The following is a 26,847-nucleotide window of genomic DNA, read 5'->3' as shown; positions in this document are numbered from 1 at the left end:
AAAAAAAATAATGATAAAATAAAAATAATGATTTGTATGCAAATCATCCCCCATACAAAAATTATGTATACACCACTGAAGAGGACCATTAATGCACGGCAATATAATATTTAAAAAAAATGTATAAAATAAAATATATTTTATATCATATGTGTAAATTATTATATATTGTTAATCGTTTACGATTAAAAATGTACTTTGAGATAAAATGGTCGAAATTAGAAATTAAACAATACTACATTTTCTCTAAACGTCTAAGCCGGGACATATGGACGTCCCGAAAACATTTTTTGAGACACCGGGACGCGAAGTCCAAAACTGGTGACAATCCCGGTTTTCCGGGATGTATGGCAACCCTAGACTTGACTGATTCAACTCATTTACAGGCTTATAGTTCAGTTGTGTCATTTCAGTGTTTATATTGAATTACCAAGTCACTGATTTAGTGATTTGCTATGTTGGTAGTGAATTGCTGAGTCGTTGATTTGCGATACACTGATTTATTTCATTCAATTCACTAAAAAGAGTCGGCTCTTCTAGTCGACTCACTCATGAACTACACACCTCTATAAAGATATAATATATTATAAAGTATATTTGTTAACAAATTATATTAATTATTGAAAATGTTGAAAAAAAGGATAAATTGCGTTGTATGTAAATGTCATAAAAAGTTGAAATTTTTGAAAAATGCTCCGACCGTTCTAAAAGAGATAATATAGAATTATTGAACTTTTACAGAATTAAATTCGGCCCAGCTAAAGATCCACAATTTTGTCAGGCATATTTATCTTTTATTCATATATTTATGACGGATTAGAACCACCTTAAGGGGAAATTTTAAGAATTACTTGAACATTTCTTATAATTACAATAAATAATAAAAGGTACAAATTACATAATATATGTGTATTTCAATTTAATATTGCAATTATAATATATTAAATAAAATACAGTCTAAGGTGAATATAAAAATAAAGAAATGTATTATTATAGCTTATTATACAGTATTTTAAATATTTAAAATATTAAGATCCATTGGCGTTATTGTTAATTGCAAAGTAAAACTGATGATTAGTTTAGAGAATATTTATCCGCTGGTGGTTGTTAATTAGCGTCAGTCAGCGAAGGTTTTGAATTTGAGTTCTGAGCAGAAACATTTTGAAGGATGCTGGTCATTTCTTTCATCACATTTGGTGAAGTGACTAAGATATTTAACAGCTGATTTGCGATTAATGCATCAGGTGTTGGTGGTGTTGAAGGTGGTGTTGGTGGTGGTGGCGGTGGCAGCGGTGTTGGTGGTGGTGGCGGTAGTGAATCTGTAGAAGTACTAGGTAAATCGATTGAACTCGGAGGAATAATTGAAGGTGAATCTGGATTAGGTATACTATCAGGGTTAGAGGTTTTAATAGGTTCTTGTTGAGGCGTCGGTGGAGAACCTGATAATAGTTTTAGTATTTCTTCATTCATTTTAGACGATAAAGTCATTGGTTCCAATGATACCAGTTTTGAACTCGGGCTTAGAGACTGTGGAAGGTTTGGTGATGGTGCAGAACTTGGATCTAAAGGAGAAGCTATGGCTGGATTGGTTTTCGTAGGCAACGTATCAATGATTGGAGGACGCAGAAAAGATTGTAGCAGCTCAGTTGGATTTGAATATGAATTCGGAACAGTTTTTTGAGACAAACCCGATACTAATGAATTTTGGGCGTTCCTGTTAAAATTTAATAATAGGTCGAGATTGGACTGTTGATTTGAGGCCGTTGAGGGTAAAGGCGCTGATTCAGAATCTGGAGTCGAAATAGATGGGGTAACCAAATAATCACTATTTGAGTCCGTGGGATTGGGACTTAACGGTGGTAACTGCGGGGGTGGATTATAATTCGTAAACGGGAGTAAGGTAGAAGGCGATGCCGGTGGAGTATTGGACGAGGGATTAGTTTTTGAAAAAGGAGAAGAATTCGACAAAGGTGGATTAAGACCCAAGTTCTTTAAAATGTTAATTACTTCTTTAGTAAGGCCCGATTGAGGTAAATCATTATAAATGCCCAATGTTGGTAAACTATTAATCTGAAAAATATAAAAACCACACATACGGTTAGTTTTCGATTTCAAATATCAACCTAAAATGCTTCAATACTCAAGATTATAATAAAATGTTATCGTGAAAATATTAACAAAAAGTGAACACCGAAATAATAAAATAACTATACAAAGTATATAATGTATGACATGTTTAAAGATAAAAAATTAATACCTACTTTAATTTTCACAGGTGTTTAAATTTTATAAGGTAATTAAGAGTATATATATATACATACCGAATTTAGAACTGTCACCAATAATATAAAAACAATTTTCATATTCGTCATTTTTTCCTTTGAGGAGTAAATGTATCTAGTGCAATGCATTCACTTTTAGTCGGTTATTTCGAAGAGTCCGATGATTTATATACCCAGAACCCACTTGTTGGGACGACATTGTTTATTAACTTATCATGAGGTCGATAAATCGTTCAACGTTATCGGTCTTATATTTACTAAAAACGCGCATACTTGCAAATAAGATAACAAACGTCTTTAGACAATCTTGATGTTATTATTGCATTAATATGCCTTCAGTTGAATGGTTGCCAGACACCTACTTCATCTATCATCTATTATCGCAGTCTTATTTGTATTTTCCGCAGACATTTGACACCATGAAAGCTACTGCACGCCTTAAATTGTAACATTTCTGAGAAAATCATTTTTTAAATAAATCGATTATTATAACATACAAAGTTTACACCATATCTACTATTTTTACATAGAAAACATATCTCCTAATCATTCTACGTACTAAAATATTTACGTATTATACAATTTTTATTCTAAATATTCAATGACGTTTTTTTTCCCATACCAATATCATAAAAATATTGGTTATAATTTTTCCTTTCCATTTTTTTTTTTATTAACCATAATAAGATTATTACTAGTCACGTACAACCGAAGAACAAAATATTAAGTATAAGTGAATGTTTATTTTTTTGTCAATAATTTACACTTTGAAAATTAGATAAGTAGACATACCTACTTAGGTAGAATCATCTACATGTATATAAACATATATAATTAATACATGTGTGCAAGCAACTGACAAGGTCAAATTTATATTATTTTAACTCGGTGGACAATAATATTAAATAATGTGAAATGCTTACTATACATGATGCAGCTGTATAATGTGCAGGAATTTAGACATTAAAAACAAAACTATAAGTTATCAATATAATGATGTTTATTGTTTTCAATTCGTTTTGATGTTGAAACAGTTGGTAGGTGCAAAGAACACGTAAGGTTTCTTCAAAAATTGTTTGTCATGTTTGTAAGCACACTTGGATTCCAGCATTACCTATGCTTAGTAAAATGTAGGTTTTAACTTAGAAGTATTATATCTAACTATATTATTAATTTAAATTGTTATATTTATGGCTTAGGTCTATATGTTATATTTATAACCAATCGACATTGTAAATTTGAATTAAGTACAGACAGGAATATTTTTAAATGTATTATTTTATAGAAATCAAAATAACTATTATTTGAGATTCTATACCGATTGAATGTTAATATTATATTAATAATATTGAAAATAAATATCAGTTAGGTATAGACACAAATTTAATAAAAGTTTACCCTACTTTATTAAGAAATTTGGTTCTAATACTATATCAACCATTTTTTGAAATATAAACTGATCCGTCCCTTATATTTATAAACAAGGTTCGAAACTTTAAGCATTTGCATATTTGTCTAGAAAGTGCATATTGAAATTCTGATTCGATACAAATTCGATTCATAGTATGTATATTTCAGATATAAAAATTTTTGTTACATAATTTTGCATATTTTATGGATTTAACAAAATTTCTTAAAAAAATGTATATTTAATAATAAAATATTAGATATATGACAACCAAAGTTCTAAGTTTTATATCGTTTGACAAAATAAATTAATTCTTCAACGGCTATTATTTGTATTGCTCTGGATCCTAATGTACTTAACAATAATATTATAATCTTTATAGTAATGAGAACTCGTATTAGTGACCACCTCCGGCCCGTATTTATTTTTATACAAATTTACCATTGTATTAATATTTTGTAACATGACATAAATTAATTGTATAACCATAGGCAATTTGTAAAAAATTATGTTTATCCATTAGGTTATTAGCTTATACACAATATTATTTCTGTTCGTTATAATACTGCATACATCTGCATGCAAGCGACTTCGTTGTACCGTGTACACTAGTCAGTAGTCAGTTTATTATTTTTTAAGCAATTTTTTACTGCATATTTTGATGCTTTTTAACGCATATTTTAGTATTTTTTATCGTATAAAGTTCTGAGCCTTGCTTATAAATGTTTAATTAATAAAAATTGTATAATGGTTTCAATTTGAAAAGATTAGTACAGCAATACCGTTCACCAATCTCTAATCTCAAGCGACCATTGAATTTAATTTTTCACTAAACAGTATTTATTTTTTCAAGGAAATCATTGATAAAAATGACCATTCTACTTTATTATTACTAATCTCATTGGTTACAAAAACAATACCATGTTTAAAAATATATATTTATATGTATAAGGGCAGTGGCGCCAAACTTCTAAAATTGTACCTAAGCCAAATAAAAATACAACGACCTCAAGCCTACATTTTTACTTTGCATAGAAAAATAATTTGTGATCTCAAATTATAAGTATTAAGCATGTTTATACTAATCAGACACGTATCGACAGACACCGTACCGTTACGAAAAATATTTTATTATGTTTTAATTTAGATGATTAAAATTTGAATGTTTCCATTCCGTTTATACACGTACCGATCCGATATTCCTCGCGGTCAGAATATTGCAGAGTGCAAATCATAGGTCACCCCTCTGATCCTCGGCCTTATTTTAAAAATGTGGTAAGACCGCGGCCTAACCTAAGCATAGGGCAACGCCACTGTATAAGGATATTTTGTGATACAGTAACTTTTTTAAAATATTGTCCATTAACTCAATTTGGTATATAGGGCAGATTGTCAAAATTTTCCTTGGAAATGGATTAAAATATTTGGCATTATAATAATTATCTTAATGTTAAGAATTACTTAATATGTTACCTACTCATATTAATGATGAACAAAATAAATGGTATTTCAAATTTGTAAAATTATTTTATTATATAATAATTTTATAGAAATATAAATAATTATATAAGTATTATCACATGAAACAATATAATATAAATAATTATAATATTATAATTAATATTTATTGACAAACATTAGTACACTTGAAAAATGTAAAGATTGATATTCATGAAGTAACTTAACATAATTAGTTTAAAAATAATTAAATTATTAAAAATATTTGGTAACTGAAATTAAGTTACAGCTATAAAATGAAATAACATATTTTTTGTAAAATTTACACAACAAATATAGGTATATTATAATTTTATTTATATACTTTTTTTTTAGTATAATTTTGTTTACTATAGCTATCAGATAAAGAATAAACATATACTAAAAATATAATATACTCAATTTAAAATTCACAATATACAGTATAATTTAGTTTTAATTAACAATAAAATTTGAGATTATAATTAATATTAACTAACATTATTACAATAATAGCATCTTTTTATTTGAAACCCAGTACTTTGTTTTTATTTAATATTTTTCAACTATAAGCTGAAAATAGTAAATAATTTGGTATAATTAGAAGGTATTAATGAAAACCTTTTAATTTATTCAACATGGAATTTTGATCTTTTAGCTAAACATATGGACAACAATGCTCCAGTAAATGAAAATAAAGCAGATAACAGAAAACCAGAATTATTTCCAAACTTATCCATGATAAATCCACACAATATAGGAGCTACAAATCTTGATATTGCAGTTGCACTAGCTCCAGCACCAGCTATAAGTCCTTTGTGATCAGATGACGATTGTTCATACATTATTTCATTGTTGAATCCTCTTATAAGTGTACTTGAAGCACTGATCGGAATCATAGCTGCCATAAATATTATTATATTTGGAGCTAAGGTTAAACCAATAAAACCCGAGCCCAATAATATGAAGGAATAGAAACATTTGGTAAATGGATTTTTAGTTGGAAATATATTTTCTATTTTTCCAGCAGTAAATCCAGTTATTCCACCAGTAAGCCCTTGTAAAGCACCAGTATAACCAGCTTCCGATGGAGATAAATTAAACTTTTCATTCATTGCAAGCCCAACTGAACTAAAATATGCAAACAATGCTGCAGCCCCTAACATTTTTAAAGAAAAAGCAGGCCAACATTCCTTCCAATTGACTTCCATTAAATCATTAAATGGCGAAGCGCTTTTTCTTTCTTTTTTTATAGTTATGTTAGGGACTGTAGTCCAAACAACTAAAGCATTAATTAGAAATATTACAGAAGTATAACAGGTTAGGCTATAAAATCCTTCACTTTTTTCCATAAGATGACCACCAATTATGGGGCCAATAACAAAAGAGAGCGAAGAAAATCCATTCATTCGGCCATAAACTGCAGTCTGCTGGTCAGGTGGTACTTGATCATTGACTAATGTCTTGCATAAAAGTTGTGAATGTTTTAAACATCCTTGAATAATACGTATTAATACAATTAAGATAAATGATTCTACGCAACCTAGAAGGAAATAAGCTACAGCACAAATACATATTGTAACAAAGAGAACAATCTTTCGACCATAACGATCACTGAGTGCTCCGACTGGTGTACCCGATAAAAATTGTAGGAATGAATAAGTAGACCCTAATAAGGCTATATGAAAATGACTAGCGCCTAAATTACGTAAGTGTGTCCCCCATACAGGTATGATAAGGCTAATGCTAATCAAGTCCAGAAATACAATAACATAAATATAAGAATATTTGAACATGATTGAATTGTGGATTTCTGAAAAAAATAAAAATAAAAATCCAATGGTTAAATCATTTTTGTTAATATTTCATATGAATACATTAGATATATACAAAATACTATTTTTCTTTAAAAAACTATAATACATTCTTTTTAACTATGAATTCCAAAAACATAATAAAATTAAATAGATTAATAATTTATGTATAAAGACAGTTAGATGAAAAATTTTGTATATTTTTTTAAAAAAAAAACCTTAATAATTTATTATGATTTGCTTTTATTAACTTTATATATTATAAAACAATTGTTTTGATCATTGCTTGTAGGATATATATCAGGTTTCAGAAATTAAACAGTTATATTTTGAGCAGTATTACTTGCAATTTGCTAATAAAATATAGTACGTAGAATAAGGCAAAAATATCATAAAACTATATGAAATGAGTTACTAACACTTCAATTAGAGTTCTGTAATTTTCAAACTATATCCATCTTGACTAAATTAATTGAAGACATTTAATGTAATTTTAACTTATTAATTGTAAACAATTTTGTACATATAATAATTATTTTATAAGTTGAAATTAGTCTTTTAACTAAATAGTTTTTTAAATGTATTGATCAATTCATCAAATTAAGTTGTTTTATGATTATCATTACTTTTTATTTATAGAAGTATCCATGAATATTGAACATTTATTATTTCAGTAATTTATGATAGAAATATATTGTATTATACTTAATATAAATTTGATTTTATAATTTTGAATAAATATTGAATAAATAGGCTTACCTATGACATTTATTTCAACTAGCTCATCAAAAAATATATGAAGAGAATACTTTATAACTTTAAAAACTTTATATTAGTAAAAAATACTTGAATTTTACCGTTATAAGGTAATCATTATGGCTATTTGAGATACGAATGGTACTTCAACCATTATCAATTCTCAACCTGTAAAAAATTATTAAGTATTAAAAAATTGAATGTAGGCAATTGAAATAAGTATATAGAAAAATAAATAACACAATACACAATAAATAGAATAAAATTACAAATTACATAAGCCACAAGGTCAACGGTTATGATTATAATTACCATTGATGATATATTATAGTATCAAACATTTTTTTTCACAAAAATTTATTATAGAACTTATTAATGTAATGATGATTATAAATAATTTTCTAAAATAGATGTATGCTCGGTTATCATAAATTAAAACTATTGGAATTAAAATATTGTAATTCGAATGATTATTCACAAGGAGTATCAATGAATAATGATTTAATTGTATAATTATATTACATTTTACATGTTCATGGGTACGTACATCAATTTTGAGTTTTTTTTTTTTTACAAATTTATAACAAATGATAAAGATATTATTTATCCAAATGATAACAATAATTATTCATTAACCGAGGTTTAGTTTACTCGGTGTACTGCAACCGTAATCACACAATGATAACATAATCATATTATCAAACTTTCACAACTTGAAGCAACTATGATTGTATAAATAATTTACTATTTTTGTAAATGAGAATTGTATATTTGACCGACATATAAGGTTTGTGAATTTGTATATAATTCAGTTTTTTTTTGATTTTAAAATTTTTTATTAATATCATTTACATTTTACAGTTGAATATCGTATAAAACATTATGAAGAGTTCGGCATTGGTGAGGTCAAACTTGGTGCCTAAAGGTCATGCAGCTTTTGGATTATCTAGTTTGTCGTTTAAAAACATTTTGCATTTACGTCAAAATAGTACAGCATCAGCTACTACACCTGAATTGAAATCATCCTATGGTAACCTATCCGATTCAGACAGAATTTTCACAAATCTGTATGGACGTCATGATTGGCAACTGAAGGGTGCTCTGAAACGTGGTGATTGGTATAAGACCAAAGAAATTTTGATAAAAGGTACTGATTACATTATAAATGAAGTTAAAACTTCTGGTTTGAGAGGACGTGGTGGGGCTGGTTTCCCAACTGGAATGAAATGGAGTTTTATGAATAAGCCTTCTGATGGTCGCCCAAAATACTTGGTTGTTAATGCTGATGAAGGAGAACCAGGTACTTGTAAAGATCGTGAAATTATGAGACATGATCCCCATAAGTTAATTGAAGGTTGTTTGGTCGCTGGTCGAGCAATGGGAGCTTGTGCTGCTTACATTTATATCCGTGGCGAGTTTTATAATGAAGCTTCAAATTTGCAACAAGCAATTTGTGAAGCATATCAAGCAGGTCTCATAGGAAAAAATGCATGCAATTCTGGCTACGACTTTGATGTATTTGTTCATAGAGGAGCTGGTGCTTACATTTGTGGTGAAGAAACAGCCTTGATTGAGTCTCTTGAAGGCAAACAAGGCAAACCAAGGTTGAAGCCTCCTTTTCCAGCTGATGTTGGTGTTTTTGGCTGTCCTACAACTGTATCAAATGTTGAAACTGTAGCTGTTGCTCCTACCATTTGTCGTCGTGGTGGAGCGTGGTTTTTAGGTCTGGGAAGGCCTAGGAATTCCGGAACAAAGCTTTTCAACATATCTGGCCACGTGAATAATCCCTGTACTGTTGAGGAAGAGATGTCAATTCCATTAAAAGAATTGATTGAACGTCATGCTGGTGGTGTAACAGGTGGTTGGGATAATTTATTAGCTGTGATTCCTGGAGGTTCCTCTACTCCACTTATACCAAAGCATGTTTGTGAGACAGCTATAATGGACTTTGACGGCTTAGTAGCAGCTCAAACAAGTTTGGGAACAGCAGCTGTGATTGTAATGAACAAGCAAACTGATATTGTAAAAGCTATTGCTCGTTTAATTATGTTTTATAAGCACGAATCATGTGGTCAATGTACACCTTGTCGTGAAGGCATTAATTGGATGAATAAAATAATGTACAGATTTGTTGATGGTCAAGCTCAATCTTCAGAAATTGATATGTTGTGGGAGATTAGTAAGCAAATTGAAGGTCACACGATTTGTGCTCTTGGAGATGGTGCTGCATGGCCAGTACAAGGATTGATTCGACATTTTAGACCAGAACTTGAAAGAAGAATGAAAAAATACCATGAGCAGAATGAAAAACAGGCATTGGCAAACTAATAATTTTTTTTAATAGTATTTATCAATCAGTAAAACATTGTTTAATGTGATTATTTTAACAAGTTGATTAGTTATAAACTTATAAAAATATTTAATCAAATAAAACAGAAATTAAAAAAACTACTATATTATTTATATTAATGTCTATTGTGTATAATTTGTCATTAAAATTTTTTTTTTATCTTTTAAAGAAGTTAAACTAATTTGCTACCAATACAAAGTATGACTATAAAATAGATTTTTTTTCTATAGATATTTAATTTTATATTTGTATTATATATCCAACTTAAATTGAAAATCAGTTTAGAGTTCTTAAGTCTACTCTTATATGTCTAATCTAATTTTTATTTAGTATAATAAAAATATTTCAATGTATATTTTATGGAATTTATTTGTATGATATGAATTTAGTGCAAATTTTGCATTTAATTTTGTGTACTGTATTACAGTATTGATTTATAATTAACATGTATCACATCTTATTTTTAAATTGTGTTACACTTCATAAATTTGACAATTTTGAAAATCTGTTATTAAAAATATTTGTGTATACATTTAGGTAATTGATCTGTTGGGGAAATTTTAATTTAATTGTTGGTTCATAACCCTTTATAATTTAAAAATACCAAAACAAATATATTTATGTTTGTAAAAATACACCATCGATGTTGTCAAAACATCATTAATGTTAATCATAAACATATGTAGCTCCTTAGGAGGAGTGGCAAAGACTATTACTAGGGAGGATATCTAGGAATATGGAGCACTCAGATTTTAGTTCAATCACAGCCTTTATCTTTATAATTAATCCTCATATAGTTATGGTTATGTTGATCAATATGGTCAAAATTTAAATTTAACAAAAATACTACAGTTTTCAATAAGTTATTTTTAATAATAATAGCAATAAAAATAAATTGTAATAATTACTTATATTCTCTTACTCTCATCTCTTCTTTCTGGTTTAGATATTGTGGTTGATGTTTTTTTTTTTTGATTTTTCAATAATAAGTAGGCAGTATCAGTTCATAAATTGAACAGTTTTTTAATGCATTTTTTGTAAACCGGATTTGTAGTGTTACATTGTTAGTTATTTTTTGACAAAACTACTACTTTCACAATTGCCTATATATTTATGGTAGAAGTTTATCAAAATGTACTTACTTTATTTGTTCTTAATAGGATGAAACATTTTTAGAGTGACAAATCGACTGAGTGCACACCTTTAATGGTAATTGTTTAATATAATAGAGGTAACTAGGAAAACATTTTGCAATTTATTTTTAGCTCTTCTCTTTCAGAATGGTGCATGAATAAATGTATAAATAAAGTTTCTTCAATCTTAAGTGTAAAAGGATGATTTCAAAACAAATATTTCCATTTTAATTTGGTTAAATTTTTTTTAATTCTACTAGAATAACTTGATATAATAACAAAAATTATTAAAGGTAGTGAAATTAATAAGGTAAAAATATAAGGTTTTAAGTTTATAGTTTCTAAACAAATTTTATTTTTAATTAGCTAATATCCACCTTTGTAAGTCTCAAAAATATTTGATCAAGTTGCTTTGGTTATTGCCAAAATATACATTTTCATTAAGGATATTTAGTCAATTTATTAAAGATTCTAAAGTTTTGTTAAAATGGTATCGAAAAATAATCTGAAGGTACAGTTATTTGAATAGGTACTATGTAAATTAATATATTTGAAAATTGAATTAGAAATAGTCACATAGTTTAAAAATAAAAATAATTTTTAATTTTTCTTTAAAAAGTAACATATAGTATAGGAGTAATTTAAATTTACTAATCAAAAATAATACAAAATAATTTTTAGTTTGGTTTCTAATAACAATAATTACTTACTATTTTTTGTGTCATTTTATATTATTCAAATTTATTATGTAACCAACTCAGATATATTAAAAGTACTTATTTTATTTTTCTATAATTTATTTCACAAAATATAATTTTTCAACAATTCTTTAATTATTGTAAAATATTTACAATATTTATTATGAAAAAAAAAACACCAATAAAGTTGTTATTGAAAAGTTAATATCCAACGAAGTTGTTTTTTTTATACATTAGATTTACCAATAACATTGTTTTATATTGTGTTTGATGAGTCATTGCAGTAACATATTTCATAACATTTGTTAAGTAAAAATTAAATACAAGTTAAATATTTAGAAGTATCTAAAATATCCTTAAATTAAATAATAAATTAGGTTTTAGGTAAACATTATAAAAATATTAATAATTATATTTCAATTACATATTACATAATACTATAAAATCAAACTAATATTAACTTATAGAATATGTAATAAATAATAAAATATTTTATAGGATTTGTCCAGTAAAAATATTTTGTTTACAATTGAAGTACATATATCATATTTAATAAAAATTAGATTTATTGAAATATATTGTTAAAAATAATATTTTACACAATTTATAAATTTATGATCGTTTGATTTTACCATCAAAAAATTTAGCTAATATTGCAGCAGAAATAGCAGCTAGAGCTCCAATTAAAAACGCTCCACTAGAACCATATATATCCATAGCCATTCCAGTTACCATGGGAGTAATAGATCGAGCTATTGAATTAGAACTAGTCATGGCACCTTCTAAAGTACCTCTATTTTCATCTTTGCAGGTTTCAGAAAGAATTTGATTTAAAAAAACATCAATTAGAGTACCAGCTGTGCTAATTGGAATTAAGCACAACATAAAGATCATAAAATTGGGAGCAAATGACAAACACAAGTATCCAAAAAACAGTAAAATAAAGCTAAAGAAACACTTTTTGAATGAATTATATTTAAGAAAGAATGGTTCCAATCTGGCAACTGCAAATCCGGTACAAACACCAATGGAACTGTTAACCGATATTGTGCAACCTACTTGGGATGGTGTAAGCTTATAAGTTTCTCCAAGCACAAAGATAAATGATACCATCATTACTGATAAAGTTGTAGTATACATCATTTTCATAAAAAACAATGGCCAATATTCCAACCAATCAACTTCTTTTAAATGTTGAAAAATATTTTTATTTTGACTAGTTGACTCAATTTTTTTGGTTGGAACACAAAATGCAATAACAATAGCATTTAAGACACAAAGTAAACCTGATGAGTATGATAAATAGTAAAAACCATTCTCATATTCTGATATATATCCACCATATACTGGTGCTATCATAAAAGCTAATGAAATGACACTATTTAATTTTCCGTGTGTGCTTAATTGTAAAGATTTAGGAACATTATCTCCAATTAATGATTTACCTAACATCTGAGTATGTTTAAAACAACCTAGCATCAATCGGATAACAGCTATTGATAGATAAACATAGCAATGTCCCATAGCAAAGAAAGCAAAAATACTGAATATCATTGAAAGTAAAAGTAATGGTTTTCGACCATAACGATCGCTTAATGTACCAACAATAGGACCTGTAATAAATTGACAACTTGAAAATAAGGATTCCAAAAGGGTTATTTGGAAATGTGTAGCTCCAAATTTTCTGAGACGACGATTAAATGAGGGCATTATTGTACCAAGACTGGCTATATCCAAAAAGCCAATGATATATATAAACACAAAACTTTTCATTTTTTAAATTTATTACAAACAGTATATAAAAATAAATTAACTTAATTAAGAGAAAACCACAATTATAATTCCACCTTTTCAACGTCTCCTTGAACCTGAAAGAAAAAAATTAAATTAAATTAATTTTATTTTTATTTATTTATATTTATCAGTGCTTGGAGATTTATTTATCCTCTAACAATGTCACATCGATATGACAGCAGTGACTTGACATTTTGTAAGCAATTAATATATTAATAACTTTATAAAAAAAAAAAAAAATTAATATAATGAGCTGGTTATATTTTGGGTTGCCAGTAAACATATTATATTGAATCATATGCTGAATAATAACCTTTATTATTTTAAAATATTTAATGAAAGTACATTTTGAAAAATACATAAAATATTGAATACAAAGAATACTTACAAATGGAGAAGCTGGACCTTTAAATACTTGACTTTCAATTGTTACATCAACACAGTCTTCTTGTTGTATTAGGAAATCTTTTGCATCCCAAGCTTGAGACCCATCTTTATACATGAATATTGCTCGATTATCATCAACCATAAATCTACAATAAAAATAGAGTTATTACTTAGATTTAATATCTAAGATACTTAGTTAGTTTTAAAATGTTCTACAATATTTAATAATTTATTTTATATCATACTAATTTTATACATGTTACCAATTAAGTATTTCTTTACAAGTACCAATAGCCTACTAGCCAACAGACTATTAATGTTCATTCAAATGTAGACACAAAGTTCACCCATAGATAATACAATAAGATAAGACACACAAGGCACTTGTTTTCTATTTACATACAAATAAAGAATATTTAAATTCTTACAAAAATCAGTGAGTAAATTTTTCTTTTCTTAAAAAGTAAAGCATATATTTATTATTACATGTTATATTTGTATTTTAAAAATATTAGTTATTCAACAGTAAAAATACTGAATTGAATTTTATTTAGTACTAAATAAGTTACCAGGTTTTGCCCAAGAAAATAAATGTTTATTTTTATGTTCGATTAGGTTACTATAGACAAATAAAAACAATTATAATATATTATATATGTCGTTTTCACTCTTATTTTAATTCAAGCTTAGGACTGGCACTAAGTTTCTTGTCTAAAACCTGCTTAGCGATGTACTCTTCAAAAACATGAAATTTGGTTTTGAAATTATATTTACATTAAAATGTTTATAGTATAGTACATTATCATTTTAAAATTATACATAAGTAGGTGGTTTTAGTTAGTGATAAAATACTAATATTACAAATAGGTATAATAGTAGACGATTAGTTGATTTATACAATTTAAAATATGAACATATAGAGTAAAAAAATGTATATGTATTTAACTTCAAAGGTCAATTAATTTATTGAATTATGATAAAATAAATAATTTTGTTATAGTTTTTATTTATTTAATTTAAAAATTTAAAAAGAACAAATTAACTTCTAAGAACTATCTATGTAATCTATAGTAATCATAGTATATAATATATTATATAATGTAATAATAACAAAAATAATTAATTTTAATACATAAAATGTACATTGATTGGTATGGTTGTATTGATTGTATATTGATTGGTACAATTTCATATTAATAACTATAATAACTTTGTACAAAAAAAAAAAAAAAAAAAAATGGTTTGTTAAAATAGTAATAAAGTTATTAATATTGCATGAAAAGTCTCTTTTCAAGAAATATATCAAGAACAAGATTATCAAGATTTTGACAAAAATAACTGAACTCTTAAAAGTACAAATTTTACTTTAAGAAATAAAAAACTAATAGTTTATAAATAAAAAATACTTTTTTAATGGAACAGTCACAAGTATTTCAAGACCTCAATAGTAAAATATGAAAACCAAAAAATAATTTTTAAATTAGAACAGTCATTAATTATTCAAAAAATAATTAGCTGTAAAAGTATAATAATCTGTACTAATTGGGGTATGATGATATATTTTTTTCTACTTATAAAAAGTTTGATCAAAAGATTGCAAAAGTAGCAAATAAAATAGGTATGAGGTAATAAATTAATAGTTCATTATTATATATTTCACTATTATATTAATTATTAATTTGTGGGTTAGTAGTTTGTGAGGGCAGCGATAGCACTTACTGGGCCGATAAGCTGAGGAAGAAGACGAAGAAATAATAAATAACAAAAATATTAAATTTTTTCTAACCTTTCTGCTTGTATATGATTGTTCCATAAACTTGATTGCCAAATTTTAGTTATTTTTTCAACATCATCTTTGTTATACTTTGGTGATACTTTAACAAAGGTCATTAAAGTTTTGCCTTTTTTGGATAGTTTTAATAAAGCATCAGGATCATTTCCGACCTATAAAAATAAAATAATATACTACACAAAGTTTTAATATTATTATATTGATAAAGGTACACAAAGGTTTTAATATTAATCATTCAAAATTGAGATTATTTCACCCAATTTCTACTCATGAAAAAAAAATAAAAAAACATATTTTCATTTAATCAAAAATAAGTATGTTGTACAAGGAAAATGTCAATAAGATATCAAGATATCGAAATTTTATAAATATATGTTTGTATTAAATATTTATATTCTTAACCAAAAATCAAGGTAAAAAAATATATTTACTAAATTTGGATCAATTTTGACAGGAGGTCTCAAATGTTCGGGCAGTTCATCAGGTTCTAAAGGATCCTCGTCTTCCTAGAACAAAATATTTAAGATACTTATTTAGGAACAATCACTAATACTATATACTGAAACACGTCCGGTACTATGGTGTGGTCTAATTTAGTAAGTTTATATATGTATTTCAAGGGCATTTTTAAAAGCTATAATTAATGTTTACCTCCCACTGGTCAAGCAATCGCTCCATGTCGGCTTCGGAATAATATCTAATGTCTTTTTGGGCCCAAGCCGGCTTTTCGTTGGGTGGCGATTTTTTCGCGACCACGATCGTCAACACTAAAGCCATGACAAGTATGGACCGGAGCATTTTTTTTGTTTTTTTAAATAACAGCACAGAAAACGATGCGTAGGGCACAGATGATGAGAATTCACGGAGTATACGATCGCATAATAATCGAATGAAAAGTACGGTCGAAAATCAATTCAAGGCATACATTGACAGAGCATGAGATCAACAAAGCAGCTTTGCGGTTCGTAACGTCACATCGACGATCGGTGGTCACTTCGGTGGTCAATCGAACCGTGATAATGCGATACATTGATAACGCAACCGTTATGATTCATGGAAGAAATCGCGTAACCCGTAAAGCTGTGCATGTTCTTCTGCTAAACCGATCTGGTAGCCGGTGGGCGGATTTAGGTAATTTTCTACCGTTCTTGTACGAGGGCACCATGGAAACGTGATGGTAAACAAAACACGATTGATGACAGTAAATAATAATGATGGTTTTTATTTATAGTCGTCGTTCGATATCAAAAAATTACGCGTCTTCGCGACATCGCTAATTTAAAAAACGTGTTAACACGATGCTTTCGTCTTTCGCAGTTAACAGTTTATAAATTTTATACGATATTATCTCGTGCGTTGTGTGTACTTTGGCGGCGATAGGATTTTGGTTTTTTTATGCAGCCACATCAAAGTAAAAATATTGTAATTTCGCGAGAAGTGTCATTTAATTTATTCGCATCCTATTTAGTCGTTTACTTCTATTTGTTGACAACTATTTTCTGCTGGAATAACGCGTTACAGTAGGTATCTAGGTAAAAGTAAAGATTACTCTGCATATTTTTACATATTTAAGTGATATGACATATAAATGTATATTTTCATGAATTCATCGTTTTAATGCTTTTTTCTTTTATATTTTAAAGAAATTTATCATTTTATCAGTCAGATACATGTTATTGAATGTTTTTGTTAAAATGATTTTTGATTTCAATAAAAATGTAGGTTATTTATGTGTACTTTGTAACGTCCCATAATTTTAGTATATGTAAAATTCGTAATTTAAATACACGAGGTCCCGGTCAAAGTCCCACAGGCCCGAATTATTTCGTCAGCAGTCCACATTACCACGTCCGATGAACGGATTGCTCATTAATTAATTAATTAATGATTATATAACAAAAATAACACCACCTTATGTAAGTCCCCCTTCAACCATATTCGGTTCTCGTCGCTGGAAAATAATCATCAATGACGACCTTGTAAGCTCTCTGCTCTCCGACATCCAACCGCACAGACGTTAATTTCTGTGTTTTTCTCACAACGTTGTGGTTTGTTATACCTACTCAATTTCGTTTAAACCACACACATAGCTGCCTAAACCCACGGACATGGCCTTTGGCAGGCGAAAACAACAAGGATCCCGAAATATCACCAGCTACATCTCAACAACAGTAAAGCATCAAATATAGTCCCTATAAAATTCCTTTTTTTATTTTTTTATTATTACCTTTTTAAAATTTATTTCTGATCCCTTCATTATTTCTCTTAAATTTTTTTTTCTTAAGTTAAACTTTTCCTCCTGTTTCCATTCAAATAAGCAACAAACAAAAAAAAAAAAAATCATATCCAATGCATTCCCCCCTCCCGTTTCTCCGACTATTTCCTTTTAATTACATACATTTTTTTTTATTTTAAATTTATTATTTCATATAAAACGCTATTATTATTATTATTATTAATTTAATCATTATTGTAATATAACAAAAAACAAAATTCAATCCAAAATTTTTAAATTTTAACATGAGTAAATAAAAAACCCACGAGCTCAATCGTACACCTTTGTGAGTGGCTATCGAACGATTGAGAATGTTATACTTTTTTGGTCGAACAATTGAGAACACTTAAAATTAACAAAGAACTTACCGCTGACCCCCCCCCCCAAAAAAAAAAAACCAAAAAACGATACGATTGAGAACGAATTTATGTGCAACGTTATCAGTTTGCCATATCATTTATTTGGCTTTTGAAAAATTCAGTATACATACAATAAATATTCTTGAAAAAAGTCATAAATTAATAATTGTAATTGTATACAAATAAGTGCCTAATAATATGTAACATATAATATGAATAAAAAATTAAAAATATGTAGGACTTATAAAAATATCTAATACTTATATAGTGTGAATATGTATAAAAAAATTGTATAATAAGTAGAATTGTAAAATTTATAAAATTTATTATTTTCTAATAATATTAGGTCTTCACTTCGCTTCTTATAGTTTTAATTTCGTTCTTTTCCATTTTAATTAATATGATATGTAGTATATTATATTGACGAATAGTTTGTGTGATGACTGCAAAGTTTAACCGTCATTCTCTCGTAATTGGTATCTAAGTTACTATTAACATCCAGCTAATTCGATAAAATTCCGATAAATATCAACAGATTATTGTGCTCATATTATTGATCGATTACATTTGGCAACGTTGGAAAAAAGAACTCGAGCGTTCTCAATCGTGTTATCAACAATTACGGTCTCAATCGTATTTTACCGTTGCGAGTATATGTGATTTGGCCCGTGGGTCACCAGCAGAGTGTTTCCCTCGGCTAGTGGGTACAAGTAGGCCCCCCTAAAAAGAAAAGGGGCTGAAAGGTTACAATTTACATACTTATATGTGAAGAATTAATATGTAACTTTTTTGTGCATTGTGACTATATTACAGTTCGGGGGTCGCAAACCTGTCGATCTTTCTAGGAATATAGGTTGACAGTGGTGTAGATACAATTTTTTTCTGTGTAGGGGTTGTTAAGAGTCAATTCATAATATTCTTAGTATATCTTAATACGAGGTCCTATATAACAATACATAATGTTATTATTATTATGTCCCGTATTTAATGAAAATTATTTTGTTACTCAATTTTTAATGATTATATCTAATCATAGTAAAATGAATATATAATTTTACTATAATCTGAAAATAATAATAAATAATAATGAAATATCATTAAAAAAAAAAAATCTAGGAGGGGTGGAAACCCCTTACACCCCCTTATAACTACGCCACTGTAAGACGATCGTTGTAAAAATGTATTTTACCACTATCGGTCGATCGCATAAAATAATCGTATAATAGGATTATTAGATTATTATTATTATGAAAAAATAATAAAAATAATTCTTTGGAGCTTTGGAGCTTAGACTTTTTTTTTTTGCTCATCAAATAAATATCTTCCTAAAGTTGTAAATTCTCCTGGATGTCGATCACTAGGGATTTAAATTTCAAATTGTAGCTCATTTATTTGAAAAGGTTGGCGACCTTTGCTATAGTATATATATATAAAAAAAAATAAAATAAAATTCATGATAATTATTATTTTGATATCTAAGAATCCGTAATCCATACCTACAAAAATTCGATGAATGTTTTGATAAAAAAAGAAGCACCGCTTTCAATCAGGAGTGCTCAAAAAAATTTTAAGACCCCACAGATTAAGGGCAATTTGATTTTTATAATAAACAGTCTTTTAGTATTCAAATATAGTTGTTTATCAGAATTTGTTATCGATGAGTTTTCGACTGATGCAAGGTGGATATATATATATATATATCCACCTTGGACTGATGGTAAAGTCCATTGCTGTAAGTATTGTGGCGTTGAAGTAGGATGTGAAAAATAATTGAATGTTACGCAAAATGTAAACGATTTATATATTTTTTAAATAAATCATATTAAAAAAATATAATAGTTTATTTTTAATGCATATTATAGGGTTTTTAAGTTCCTAAGAGTTTTCATATTTTGTACATTTTTAGAGCTACAAGTCCTCTATCCTAGTCATTACGTTTTATGTAAAAAATATCTTCAAAGACATCAGATAATAATATATTATAAATAACAATATTAGTGAAATTAATTCAATAGTATAAGCATATACTTACGTTTAATGTTAAATAAAATAAAAAGTTTTTCTCAAGATATTTCGTCACAAATAAATTTGTATAAATATTCAAAACATATCTTCATAAACATTTTAGCAACGCTTTTCAAGAGTATTATTGAAATTTCAAAGGTTTCAAATTAAGTGAATTTTTAAAAAAAGAAATTAATTACCTTAATATACTGGTATACATTTACTATGTTATATTACGATGGAACTACTTTTATCATTAAAATTTCTACTGATAAATTATCATTATAATTTGTTATTTAGAATTTTCGTTCAACAAAATAAAATGTTAATACAGTGTAGGTTTTATATTGGTCTAGAATCCCATTTTTATTGTAGTTAAAATATTTTATGTTATATAAGCTTAAATTGTATTTTTAGAACAATTTTTACCGGGCTTCAAATCATTGGTGTCGCGCTATATATAAGTTACGCTTGAGACATAAATCTTATAATTCAGTGCTTCTCAAACTTTATTGTCATACAACAATTTAATGAAAATAATTGAAGATCCTGTTTCTTTTCTTTTATGTAACTAGTTTTTAATTGCTGAACAATAATAAAAATATTTATTTAGAATATAAATAGATATACTTTTTACCATGTTTTTATTAACTTCCAAAATATTTTATAAATACTTAATTTTAAATTAATATATGAGTGCTGAATACAAATATAATAGTTTTGATTATAATCAAAACAAGAATATTTAAAACTAATGAGACAGATAAGGTTGCATACATTTTTCTGCAAAGAAAATCAATGTCCATGCGTTATTAGAAACAGTAATGCGTATATTTATTTATAAAATCTTACTCGAAGAACATAATTAATACTAATATAATAACAATACTTGTTATTATCATTTTTGTATCTCTTGTTTAGTTTTGTTCCGGTGGTAATTAAACAATACCTACTTAATTAAAAATGAGTGACAGCTGGCGACAAACAATGATAAACATTACTGACCGTATATTTCCATCTATTATTCCTTCACACGAAAGAGTTGGACCTGCTTTTGGTATGTGTTGTATTTGTTACGATTGTAATGCATTTATTTTTTCGATATTATGATTATTGGATGATTTCAATAGAAACACATTAATTAATTGTTTAACAACACATTTCTGAAAATACAAAATTATTTTTCAATTATAGTGTGATGCTATCTAAGAAGCTTTGATTCAGCTTTAAGCTTTAAATTATAGTAAAAATAATGACTAGGTATAAAAAATATGTAGTTATTGTAAAATTTGTTCCAGGTAATGAAATTGTATCCAGTCTTCCATTACAAATGTCATTATACTTTAATATTGTTTATTTTCCATTTTGGCTTTATACTTTTGTATCATTGATCTTGATTAAAGTAAGTTTTATTAAAAATAAAAAGCTTATGAGATATTTAATTCGTATAAAACTTATTTTTAGTTTAGTTGTTTGAACATGTTATTTCAAACTATCATTTCCGTATCGTTATTTTTGATACTTATGTTGGAATGCACCAGACTATATTTAGGAGTTCAGGGGAACCTCAAGGAAAAAGTAATATTTATATAATTTTTTAAATAAGTACTCAATACTTAAAATTGTATGTATTTTACTGTACTTAGATTCCGGATTTAGCAGCATTTTGGATGTTTTCGTTGATTCTTCAATTGCCATTGCAACTGTTATTCTTATTGATAAATACAATGCCCGTCGAAAGAGCAGTTCAAGGTATAATGTGTATTTTACTTCTATCGCAACTCATTTTCGGATTTGTGATACTTCGAGATATGGCAGAACATCATAAACTTCGTTTCCACATATCGCAGTTTTACAGCGGACAGCACAGCAAAACTGAATGAATTCAATATTTGTTCTAATAGTTGCGGTCGCGGTCCATTGAACTAAATAATGTCGTTATTAAGTTTTTGTACACACCTATTTTAAATTGATGAGTACCACATTATCGCAAAAATAAAATAAAAAAGTTTAAGGATTTGGGTTTTGTATACTACTGATGTTAGCAAATCGGGTAGCGTCGTATTGTAACAAAAGAACTTAGTTAAGGGCGAGTTAACGACCGAAAGAGGTAAATGAGTCGAGAGAAGGACTGGTCGGGCATATTCAAACACCAGATGGAAGAGATAATAGAATATTACGCGGAAACACAGAAGTATTTAATATACATGTGCGTTATGTGTTTCAAGGGATGTTTTAAGGGTTAAACCATTGTCTAGGGACTCCGGGATACGCAGTGTGCCGTTTGTCTTATAGTTGTGTGCGCCATATCTCCGTGTGTATAATATAATGAAAGTTAATGAGGCTGAAATGCAGATTGTACAGCAAGACGGTGCCGTTTTCGCTGATTAATGGTTCCCTTTCCGCGGAGGAAACAATGCGATAATAACTTTATTACACCGGACGAACAAGTCATGTCGCTCAGGAAATCCAAGTGTGTTATCTCGTCTCCCGAGATCCCTCATGGTATCGCATTAATCTAATAATATAGCAACTAACGGTTTGTTTTCAATACTTTAGCATTCGTGACATCTTACAAATACATATAAATTAATTAAACGGCAAATCATTTTGTTTGGTAATGTAAAATATTATAAATGGGTTATACCTATATATAATGACTGAAATTAATCTATATTGAATATTGATTAATATTTTGTATGTCATATTTTAACTATGGAGAAAACTATAAGAAATTTAACTTACACAAATTACATTTAATATTTATTCAACTTGGTAAAAAATTAATTAAATAGAAAAAGAGATGGCACCAGTAACCAAGGGTGAGGGATAAAGAATCCATAACCTCTCTATGGTCTGGATTTATTTATGTATATATTCTATTTTACTCAAATGGTTACTAAATTTTAAAATTAAAATTAATTTGATAGAGGTTATCTTATCAAGCATAATAATATTAACAAATATTAAATGATGTTATATCGGACAAAGTATTAATATCGAAATAAAAATGCCTCAAATATATAAAAGACTAACTCAAGAGTCAATTTTACTTCTGAAACCTCATTAATATATTCTATGTGTTCCACTCAAAGGACTTATTTTAGTCAACTTAAATTTATACGACGATGAAAATATTTTAAAATGTATTAAATATGTACTCAAGATACAAATGTCCATTATTACAATAGCTATACTCATAGCTAAGTTGTCCATATTGAAGCAACAATGGAAAGAAAATATTAAACCAAAACCAATGTCTACTTTCTTGCATCACTCTTTATTTGCATAAATGTTCTATCTAATATTTAAATACACGTGTAATTATTTTCCACGTTACCGGTAACTTCTTCCACTCCTGAATAAACATTTTCCACGCTGATCCGTATGAAAACTTATTTAAAAAACACTAAATCAAAAGCAAGACTTAATGTCGTAGTTATAAATAATATAAACAAAACATAAGATATTAATAGGAATGAAATAATTATTGAATTTGTTCAAAATGCTCTCCCAAAAGAATATAGAGTGTAGATATAAGTTATCTCATAAAAAATATTAAAATATTGATATTTAATTTTAAACTATTTTGGTATACTTATTTTTAATATTCCATTATAATACATATAAATTAAAACATCTTTATACATTTTGGAGAATTCAAGCCCCATATCCACTCTTATCTATGCATATGATACTAGTAAAATAGTGTTTAGTCTTCTCCTTATTAAAAATCCTGGCTATGCCACTAGATGGTACGATGAAGATTCTTTTTATTTAGATCGATGTTAATTTTTGTTAAAAAAAACAAATAAATAAATAATTATTGAACTAGTTTATGTGGTTATTAATATATATTGATAACATAAAAATTGAAATTTTTAAATATTAATAATGAACATAATTTTTAATAATTAGGTAACTTATAATTTCAATCGAAGTATTATCATGGTGCCTAAGGTTTTTAAAATTGATATTTTATTAATTTTTGTGATAGTAAATATAGATTTCATGAAATAATCAAGTGTACAATTTGTAAAAATGCAAGTAGCTATAAATAGTGTGAACTGTTATAAAACTGTATGATGTATGTAGTTAGTTTGAATATATCTCTAAATAAGTTATAAGCCAGTATAATAATATTATTGTATTCATATTGAGTTGCAAAAAGAACGAACATGTTCAAATAATTAGATTTCAGTGTATCTTGGTAGATATATTTTTTTATTTTACCACTTCTTCCATAAGCTTGCAACACTTCGATAAACGAGTGTCACACAAGAGGGTATACGAAGGGACATAATGAATCGCACTTGCAGAGAACAGGTGGCCCTTTACAAGTTAGGGATGGTTGGTTGTTGTAACGAAGGGTCGTCACCCCTCGGGGCTCGGGCAATCCTGGATGGCAGGTCAATTTAATAGTCATTCGTATTTTGTTAAAGTATGTTTAAAAAAAGTATCTCTGGATAACTAAATGGTTTTTAGTTCGATCAGAATGACAAAAACTGTGATTAGAACATTTGTAGTTAATAATTCGTTTTCAAACACATTTATTCTAAGAGGGATCTCGTTTGGAATAACCTATTAACATAACGTGTATGTGTATAATGGTTACTACTGAATGTTAGTTAACTAATACGAAATATAACAAATCAAGCTGTAAAATAAAATGTACTGCTTACTATTATATATTATGATGAATTGAACGCGCACCATTCTATGTGCGGCCATTATAATTAATGATTATATAAGACTATCGGAAATGAATAAATTACATATCAGTAATAATTTATTTTATTGATTGTTTATGTCACTATACTTATAATGTCTTTGAATATTTTTTAATAATATTCTCAATAGTTAAGTTAAACAGTGTATTTGTATAAAATATGTAAATTAGGATATCCATAATTTTAGCCTTACCACCATAGTTATTCTGACACATAGTAATAAAATTAATGTAAATATATTATCATTATTCGTTAAAAATTAATCGGTGGAATATTTAAACATTTTGGACCCATATTTTTCTTCATAAATACTTAATCATTTTGGTTGATTTATATAAAAAATATCATTGTACTTTAAATTTAAATAACATTTTTATTTTAAATATTTTACAAGAATTTGATTGTTTTATATTTATTTTTTTTTATTATATTTATCTGTTCATTATTATCGATTCATATACTTTTGTTTTGCTTTAAGTATTGTTTATATTTTGTGTTTTATTATTTCATTGTATTTATTACTATTAAGTGTTTAGTAATCCAAATTAGTTACCTATTTGTGAAAAAAATATTGGAAAATTTGGGATGTTGTGAAAAATAATAACAAGAAAAATGCATTTCTGAAATATTAAGTTTTCCGATGTCGCAATTTTTCTAGAAAACTGAGAAGATAATAATAATATGTTTCTCTCCGAGTTGACGAACAGTAAGCACAGAGCTATGTAAATATACAAAGAACAACCATTTTACGAAAAGAGATAAAATTATCGACTGTAGGTGGCGATTACAGGAAACAGCATCGTTCAGATATGTTGCATGGTATTAATGGTCATAAAACGTTGCTGACTGCAGTTATTTGCAAGTGTGTAAATAATTCAAGAGTACGCAAAACACGAAAAAAAAGCATAAATTAAACAGGACAGTCATAACCGATGAACTCGTACCTATAATAATATCATGCGCGTTTACCACCGACGCTAATACTAGTGGAGCAACTAGGGGTGGTTAATGACCTTCTCCCCCGAAATATGTAGTTAACTTAACACCTTAACCCATTCTACCACTAAAACACCTTCCGAAATCGATTTTTTTTTCAAATATAAACCCATCCTCCCTACCACCACTAGAGGAAATAAATCCTGGTCGCACCACTGAACGGTATCACTGTTCCTTCCAGACGATTTGAACGCCGAACATCTGTTGTCGTACACGTAAACAATATGTACACCGGCCACGGTGGATTAAACGATTTCACCGCGAAAACCATATCGATCGGATCGACGTGCACTGTATTATGTCCCGGCGCGTCATTATTTATTATTATTATTATTATTATTATTCCCTAGCCCTTTCGCGTCGTACGACGCGGACACGATTCTAGAACTGTGACGGCCATCGGGCACGGCGGCGAGAGCGTTTAACGAGTATCGTGTTGGGCAGCTAACATGTGTTGCTGCAGGGATTCGCGCTGCAGCGGCAGATGCGGCGGTCGTGCACCCGCTTTTGTGCGCGAGTACCACGAGTAGGTACTGTAACCACTACCCCTCCACCACTACAAACCGTCCCAATCTCGTTGCGTGCTCGACGGG

The 26,847-nt window shown here is 27.9% G+C and overlaps 6 protein-coding genes across 7 annotated transcripts; 2 read left to right on the top strand and 4 right to left on the bottom strand.

Annotated features, from left to right (window-relative positions):
• Positions 1-967: 967 nt before the first annotated feature.
• On the bottom strand, positions 968-3,183 carry LOC112682054 (leucine-rich repeat extensin-like protein 5). Its single transcript, XM_025552516.1, has 3 exons — positions 3,075-3,183; positions 2,322-2,736; positions 968-2,070 (listed from the first exon to the last, which is right to left on the bottom strand). The coding sequence occupies exons 2-3, from the start codon at positions 2,409-2,411 to the stop codon at positions 1,108-1,110; spliced, it is 1,053 nt and encodes a 350-aa protein (XP_025408301.1). The 5' UTR covers positions 2,412-2,736; positions 3,075-3,183; the 3' UTR covers positions 968-1,107.
• A 2,502-nt stretch (positions 3,184-5,685) lies between these two features.
• LOC112681986 (major facilitator superfamily domain-containing protein 9-like) lies at positions 5,686-8,088 on the bottom strand. The gene is made up of 3 exons (XM_025552389.1): positions 8,049-8,088; positions 7,740-7,904; positions 5,686-6,979 (listed from the first exon to the last, which is right to left on the bottom strand). The coding sequence occupies exon 3, from the start codon at positions 6,960-6,962 to the stop codon at positions 5,796-5,798; it is 1,167 nt and encodes a 388-aa protein (XP_025408174.1). The 5' UTR covers positions 6,963-6,979; positions 7,740-7,904; positions 8,049-8,088; the 3' UTR covers positions 5,686-5,795.
• A 324-nt stretch (positions 8,089-8,412) lies between these two features.
• LOC112682108 (NADH dehydrogenase [ubiquinone] flavoprotein 1, mitochondrial) lies at positions 8,413-10,199 on the top strand. Its single transcript, XM_025552601.1, has 2 exons — positions 8,413-8,523; positions 8,598-10,199. Exon 2 carries the CDS (start codon positions 8,619-8,621, stop codon positions 10,062-10,064), a length of 1,446 nt encoding a protein of 481 aa, XP_025408386.1. The 5' UTR covers positions 8,413-8,523; positions 8,598-8,618; the 3' UTR covers positions 10,065-10,199.
• A 2,262-nt stretch (positions 10,200-12,461) lies between these two features.
• On the bottom strand, positions 12,462-13,717 carry LOC112682072 (major facilitator superfamily domain-containing protein 9-like). The gene has a single exon (XM_025552535.1). It carries the CDS (start codon positions 13,688-13,690, stop codon positions 12,530-12,532), a length of 1,161 nt encoding a protein of 386 aa, XP_025408320.1. The 5' UTR covers positions 13,691-13,717; the 3' UTR covers positions 12,462-12,529.
• On the bottom strand, positions 13,670-16,875 carry LOC112682073 (LDLR chaperone boca). The gene is made up of 5 exons (XM_025552536.1): positions 16,542-16,875; positions 16,322-16,396; positions 15,885-16,042; positions 14,100-14,244; positions 13,670-13,785 (listed from the first exon to the last, which is right to left on the bottom strand). The coding sequence occupies exons 1-5, from the start codon at positions 16,686-16,688 to the stop codon at positions 13,753-13,755; spliced, it is 558 nt and encodes a 185-aa protein (XP_025408321.1). The 5' UTR covers positions 16,689-16,875; the 3' UTR covers positions 13,670-13,752.
• Positions 16,876-17,001: 126 nt separating this feature from the next.
• Positions 17,002-22,545, top strand: LOC112682074 (transmembrane protein 17-like). 2 transcript variants are annotated; one of them, XM_025552537.1, is made up of 5 exons: positions 17,002-17,410; positions 21,450-21,585; positions 21,827-21,930; positions 21,993-22,106; positions 22,175-22,545. In XM_025552537.1, exons 2-5 carry the CDS (start codon positions 21,492-21,494, stop codon positions 22,409-22,411), a joined length of 549 nt encoding a protein of 182 aa, XP_025408322.1. In that variant the 5' UTR covers positions 17,002-17,410; positions 21,450-21,491; the 3' UTR covers positions 22,412-22,545. The 2 variants fall into 2 exon arrangements, with proteins under 2 accessions (XP_025408322.1, XP_025408323.1); XM_025552538.1 differs by having other exon boundaries at positions 17,002-17,422.
• Positions 22,546-26,847: the final 4,302 nt, after the last annotated feature.

This window comes from Sipha flava, unplaced genomic scaffold (genome assembly GCF_003268045.1).
Source record: "Sipha flava isolate LNK unplaced genomic scaffold, YSA_version1 1_pilon_pilon, whole genome shotgun sequence".
NCBI classification, from domain to species: Eukaryota; Metazoa; Arthropoda; class Insecta; order Hemiptera; family Aphididae; genus Sipha; species Sipha flava.
Note: the sequence above shows the minus strand (reverse complement) of the source record. Positions and strands in the feature narration are given on the sequence as shown.